At 40.6% G+C, this 6,800-nt stretch overlaps 1 protein-coding gene across 5 annotated transcripts in view; it reads left to right on the top strand.

Annotated features, from left to right (window-relative positions):
- CLTA (clathrin, light chain A) overlaps positions 1-6,800 on the top strand; it is a 42,548-nt gene that overhangs the window by 10,678 nt on the left and 25,070 nt on the right. For all 5 annotated transcript variants that reach the window (XM_014531467.1, XM_005883958.2, XM_005883957.2 and 2 more), the window contains exons 2-4: positions 78-115; positions 2,185-2,302; positions 6,685-6,796. In XM_014531467.1, the coding sequence (XP_014386953.1) occupies positions 78-115; positions 2,185-2,302; positions 6,685-6,796 (268 nt within the window). The remainder of the gene's footprint in view (positions 1-77; positions 116-2,184; positions 2,303-6,684; positions 6,797-6,800) is intronic.

Here is a 6,800-nt window from a genome sequence, read left to right as displayed (position 1 = left end):
CTATATTTTACTCTGTAAACCTTTGGCTCAGCATTTGACCAGCCCTGATTGACAAATTGCAATCTTATGTCTTGCAGATGCTGTTGATGGAGTGATGAATGGCGAATACTACCAGGTACAGAGTACTCTTAATTGTGTTGAATTATAGTAGTCAAGAGTCTTCCTTTCCTGTAATTTGAATGGACTGATTTAGGAAGGACCCCACTCCCTTGATTTTCCTGGATATATTAATAGCTGGTATGTTACCTGCCAAAGTAGAAGGATTCGAAGAGAAGTGACACTTATAGAGCTTCTTTTTTAAAATGTTATTGACCAGGCCCTAGTGTTAACCAGCTTTATTCTCAAGAAATTACCCTTGATGGTGATGATTATGATGATGATGATGAAGATGATGGCGGCTGTGGTGAATTTAAACACTCTCTGTGATGTGCTGTTTATACTTATTTAATTCTCCCAACAACCTGAGGGACCTGTACTGTTGTTATTCCTGGGTTACAGGTGAATAAATTGAGGCACACCGGTTAAATCAGTAGTCTAAAACAGCGGTCGCCAACCGGTGGTCTACGGACCACTGGTGGTCCGCGAGGTCCAAAAGGTTGCCGACCGCTGGTCTAAAGTAACAAAGGCAGTAAGTATGTGGTGGGGCCAGCATTTGAACCTTTTAAACCAAGGGTGAACTAATTTTTACTTTTTCTATAAAGGGCCACATAGTAAAGATACTAAGCTTTGTGAGTTATAAGGTCTGTCAAACTACTCTGTTGCTACAATATGAAAGCATCCATAGACAGTACATAAACAAATGGGCTCAGCTGTGTTTTAGTAAAATTTAATTACAAAACAGGTGGCAGGCCTCCTGATTTGTAGTTTCCGATCCCAGGTTTAGAGATTGGCCTTTACAGTGAAATAGAATGGGGTTTAGATCCTGGCTTTATCCTTACTATAGGGATGGGGAACGTCTGGCCAGCAGGCCATATAAGGCCCGAACTTGCCCTGCCAAAGCATTAGGGGTGAGTTAAATGACCAAATATAGCTGGCTAATTTTTTTAAATATGTTTTTATTTTAGAGTGAGAGGAAGGGAGGGAGAGAGAGAAACGCTGATGGGCTGCCTCGTGTACTCCCCCTATTGGGGATCAGGCTCGCAATCTGGGCATGTGCCCTGACTAGGAATGGAACCTGTGACCTCTTGGTGCATGGGGCAATGCTCAACCAACTGAACCACACTGGCCAGGCAGCAGGCTAATTTTTAAGTTGATAATTCTCTGTGGCCCGTGAATGATGTTACAAATATCCAAATGGCCTTTGGCAGAAAAAACGTTCCCCATCCTTGCTTTACTAGCTATGAATTTGGACCTGTCATTTCTTTGTGCCTCAGTTTAATTCCCTAGCTGTGAAATGGGAATAAAAACTTGCTTTGCAAGGTGTTTGGGGAAGAGAGCTTTTATGTTCCTGATACATGAAAAATACTAATAAGTTACTACTAGTACTTTAAATAATTTTTTCCACCTTTGTAGATAGTCTAGTTAGGTTAAACTGGTAATCCCTAGTTCAAGCGGTGAAATAATTCTCTAAAGATTAAGTTCTGTTTGAGTTTTTGTCAGTTTATTAGCTCCCAAATCTAACCCATTATAAAGAGCAGTCTGCGCACGTGCACGCACGCCTCATGATTGCCTGCCTTTTTATTTTTTTCCTTGATGTGTAACTATACATTTTCTTTTGGACTCTTCTCAAATTCACTATATTTTGATGAAGATGGTATTAAGTGACCTATTTCCTGCATTGTATAATAGCATTTAGGTCTTAAGGTCTAAGCCTTACTCTACTATGTACTTACCTTTGTTACTTTGAAAATACCACATAATCTCTGTGTCAGGTCAGGAAACCAAAACTGATAACAGTGTTTCCCAGTAACTCCATTACTCACCTCCCTGACTTTCCTATCTCCCACTCATGTCCCATTTATTAACAGATAGGGTAACAACTACTCTGCCTCTTCTTGGGCTGTAAGGATTAAATGTGGTAATGTTGAAAGCTCCCTATCAGGTTGTGTTATTGCTATTAAGGTCATCCTTCAACATTTTAACAATCTTTAGTGCTGTACATAACCAGGGGTTCTAACTTGGATGAAGTGCATTTCAGGAAGGAGTTTTTGGTACTGATAGAGTACAATTATGTTTTGTGTTAAGGAGAGTAATGGTCCAACAGACAGTTACGCAGCTATTTCACAAGTGGATCGATTGCAATCAGAGCCTGAAAGTATCCGTAAATGGAGAGAAGAGCAAATGGAACGCTTGGAAGCCCTTGGTAAGGAATCCCTTTCTGTCTTTGGGTATCTGTTTTCAGTGGAATAGTTGACCTTGACTCTCCTTTTATTCCTTTGTCACTTGCATTAGCCATTATGTCCTTGTCTGGTGTTTGGGATGTTAATCTTTCTAAACCTGAAGGTCACAAGGCTACTCATGTGGAGATCCTTAATGACAGGCTATTGTGTAAGGATTAGGGCAGCCCAGAAAGCAGCAAGTAGATCCTCTCCTCTCAAGAAGAGCAGAGTGGTGCTAGGGAAGGGAGCCGTGGACTTGGAGTGAGAAGACTGGGTTCAAGGCTCAGCCTTAGCCCTTACCAACTGTGCACACTTTCTTGCACAAACCTTGCAGAATCTGTTTCTTCATCTGAGAGGAGTAAGATCAGTGTTAACAATCCCCCGGGAATTCTGCAGTGGTATTTATGAGAGCACTTTGTAAACTTGAAGTAGCTCTTAAGAGGAAAGTGTGAGCTATGTTAGAAAACATACAATTTGTTTTTCTTACCCTCATATCCCTGAAAGGTAAGTTTTTACACCTTTATGGGTGAGGAAAGTGAAAAGCATAGGTAGAGTAAGTTTTTTCATCACAGAGATAAGTAGAGTCCGAATTTCAGCTTAAGTCTGCCCTGTTTCAGAGTCCATACCCATCCCTTCAGCCCCATTGCATTTAGTATACACCATCTCGTTAGGCAGGCTGAGCCGAAGATCAGCGCCAGCCAGCCTGGCCTAATGTGAAGGGCTCTCTGTGTACATGAAGTGTCAGCTGTTGGGCAAGATCAGGAGAGACTTGGTATCTGTATATTCGGGTTAGAGAGTTATGGCAGAGTGTGGGTATTTTTTTTTTCTCAGCTTTTTATTAAAATTTCCAACAGAATAGTTCAAAGAAGATACGTGTATTGTAAATATACAATCACATACTTTTTCTGGTCCATTTTAAGAGACGGACATCATAGACTTCATGCCTAAATTTTATTGTAAATCTAGAAATATAACATTCTTCTCTATAACCACAGTGTTAGCATTATTTCTTCCTAGACACCACTGAACTCGTAAAAATATGACTCATTTTTCAGGTGGGGTAACTAACACCTAGAAATAGGAAGGGATGTGACCCTGATAACACAGCCAATTAATGTAAAATCTGTTGCCTCTCCAGCCCAATTTATGTGACTCAAAATACTGGGACACTTATGTTTGAACCTTTACAGCACTATCCACTAGTTATTTCTGCGGTGTGATGGATATATTCTGTATCTGTGCTGTGCGGTGTGGCAGCCACTAGCCACATGTAGCTATAGAGCACTTTAAATGTGGCTTGTATGACTGAGAAACTGAATTTTAAATTTCATTTAATTTTAATAAACTTAAATAGCCACATGTGGCTAATAGCTACTCTACTGGAGGGTACGGCTTTAGATAGATGAAAATAGGTCTTCATGGTGCCGGCAGCCTCAGCCCTTGCTTATTCTTTGTATATCTCTTCTTAGTAGGCTTAGAGGCAGGACTTAACTGGTGTTGCTACTACTAGATATTTTTCATGTTACAGAACCCAACTTTTTCTTTTCGCAAAGTTTAGCAAAGTTGTCTTGTTCGTGGAGAGTGTTCACTTTAGTGTCTGTGAAAATTGCATTTTCTTCTTCGATTATCAAATTGAACATTTGGGAAATATTCCATGAAGTGTATTGTCTTCTTAACTGAAGATATCTTCCTGAGGGAAGTCAAACATTTGACCTTACATTCTAACTGAATTAAATTGATCCATGAACTAGGTGTTTCTTATTTTCACCTTTTTTCTTTGCAAGAACTGTGAGAAGGCACAAAATGCTAAGAATAGAGAACCAGTGTCAATGGTATGCAGCTTAGCTACTGGCTGTGGTGAAATAATTTGCTTTTCTGTGAATAGTAATGAGGATGGCCAGAGGAGACAGCTGTCAGTGTGCCCTGCTTTCTAAGGGGACTCTTTATCCCTCCCTCCCTCTTCTCTCTTCCATACTCAGAGATTGTATTATGGCTTGGATAGTTGTCTCAGCAAGCTAAACGTTTAAGAATTCTAAATTCTTATTGCCAGTGTCACTTCATAAATCGGTAAAAGAAGACAATTTAAAGGACTGTTTTATGCAGAACCTACAGTTTGTACAGATGGTAACAGTTTTTATTTAGACAAAAATTTGAGTAAATTTCCATGATATTTTATTCCTACTATGTAATAACATTTAAAAAGTTATCAGACTACACAGAAAGAAAATACTCCTCAATCAAAAGGTAATTTTTTGGAAGTAATCTCACCAGTCTTGAAAAGGAGACCTTGCATTTTGAAAATAGTATTTTCCAGTTTCTTGCCCCCATGGCACTGGCAACCCTCAGCATCTCCCATTGCATCATAGCACCCTCCATTCCGCATACACTTAGTGACGTGGACAGACATGCACCAGAAGTTTATCTACTTGAGTCATCAGTGGAAAATCTGAGTGAAATAATTATCCTCCGAGCAATAGGTCACCTTCTGATAAGTTAGGTAACAGGGTGAAAGTTCTTTTATAATGTGAAACTTGGAGTTTTTAGATGCTCTTAGGCTGTTTATAGCAGTTACTGCTTTCTGCAGGTTGTTTCTACAAGACATTTTTTTGCAGAGTCCCTAACATGCCCTCAAATGCTTCATTTCTTCCCTTGAATGGTTGTCATCACCACTGCTTTATACTCTCCCCCTTGAGGATACTAATTACAGGGTGGGCTCTGGCTCTACACTGTCCAAACTTTAGTCTGGACCAGTGGCTACCACCTTCAGTTCCATCGTAAGATTATTTCTTGGCTTGCTTCCCTTTCTGTCCCGCCCTTGGAGGCAGCATAATGAAGTAAGAATATGTGAGCTTTACAGCCAGACCTGGGTTTGAGTCTTGGTTCTGTCACTCACTGTAACCTTTATAAAGATTTCTCACTTTCTGAGCTGTAGTTTTTCTCATTGCTGACTATGAGACTACAGTTTACCTTCTTGGGATTGTTGTAAAGATGAAATGAGAAAGGATGTCCTTAAGAGCATGTTTTCAAGTGAAGTATCTGGGTAACTTGAGGTGTCAACTGCGGCAGTGGCTGTGACATACTGCCTTTTCTCCCACTATCTACTGACATGTGTCTCTTTATTTTAGTTAAATGTTAGGAAAACCCATATTTAAACCCGAAAAACTTCCTGCTGGGTGTGCATTTTCTCTAATTTCTGGAACCTTTGTGAATAACTGCTAATAATGATCCCCAACGCCCTGCAGTTCACTCCACTGGAGTTTCTCTTTAGCTCTGTCACAAACTCACTGTGCAGTCTAAGCAGAGATAAATATTTTGCAGTCCTCCTAACTCGAACATCTATATTCTACTGTTCCCTGGTTCCTAAATCTCTACCTCTGGTAATTTTCCTAATAGCATCCTGCTTCATAGAGGTGCTTCTACCATATTTAGTTAAGAGAGTGCCATCTTGTGTTTTATAGAACAATTAATTGTCAACCTCAGGTGTGGAATATAAATTGTGAGATTTTGTTAAAAGATTATCTAATATGGCCTGGCTGGCATGGCTCAGTGGTTGAGCATCAACCTGTGAACCAGGAGGGCACGGCTCAATTCCTGGTCAGGGCACATGCCTGGGTTGCAGGCTCGTTCCCCAGTGTGGGGTGTGCAGGAGGCAGCCGATCAATGGTTCTCTGTCATCATTGATGTTTCTATCTCTCTCTCCCTCCCCTTTCTTCTCTGAAAGCAAAAATATATTTTTAAAAAAGGATTATCTAATATGAATAGCCAACCCTGAACTAATATTGGCAGCATTGTTAAAGAATCATCTATAGCCCTGACCAGTGTGCCTCAGTGGTTACAGTGTCAGCCTGCACACCAGAGGGTCGTGGATTGGATTCCTGGCCAGGGGTTTCGATCCCCTTAGGGCATGTGTGGGAGGCAACCAATTGATGTGTCTTTCTCACAGCAATGTTTCTCTCTTTCTCTCTTTCAGTTCCCCTTCCTCCCTCTCAAAAATCACTGGAAAAAATATCCTCCATGAGAATTAACCAAAAAAGAAAAAAAAATCTGTAATTGCTTTTTCCCTAGTTGGTGCCCCCAAAGGCTTGTTTCTATTAAAAGTCAGTATTTCCACTCTTGTGCCACGCCCCCCCCCCCCCCCCCCCCCCCCCTAAAGTCCTAAAGAAAAAACCAAAAACAAGCTACCAACTAGTGATAGTGTCAGTGGACTGGGATAAAATGTGGTGAAACACCTTGGATAGAATCGCTGAGCAAGAGCTGGATGTACAAACAGGGAAAAATAGAATTTTTTCTTCCCTCCTGACTATTCTCCCAATATACATTTGCACAGGTTTTGTTTCATTTGTATCATTTTTCCTTTCTTTCAAAGATGCCAACTCTCGGAAGCAAGAAGCAGAGTGGAAAGAAAAAGCAATAAAGGAGCTGGAAGAGTGGTATGCGAGGCAGGATGAGCAGTTACAAAAAACAAAAGCAAACAACAGGTTA

Source organism: Myotis brandtii, unplaced genomic scaffold (assembly GCF_000412655.1).
Source record: "Myotis brandtii unplaced genomic scaffold, ASM41265v1 scaffold806, whole genome shotgun sequence".
In the NCBI taxonomy this organism is placed as follows: domain Eukaryota; kingdom Metazoa; phylum Chordata; class Mammalia; order Chiroptera; family Vespertilionidae; genus Myotis; species Myotis brandtii.
Note: the sequence above shows the minus strand (reverse complement) of the source record. Positions and strands in the feature narration are given on the sequence as shown.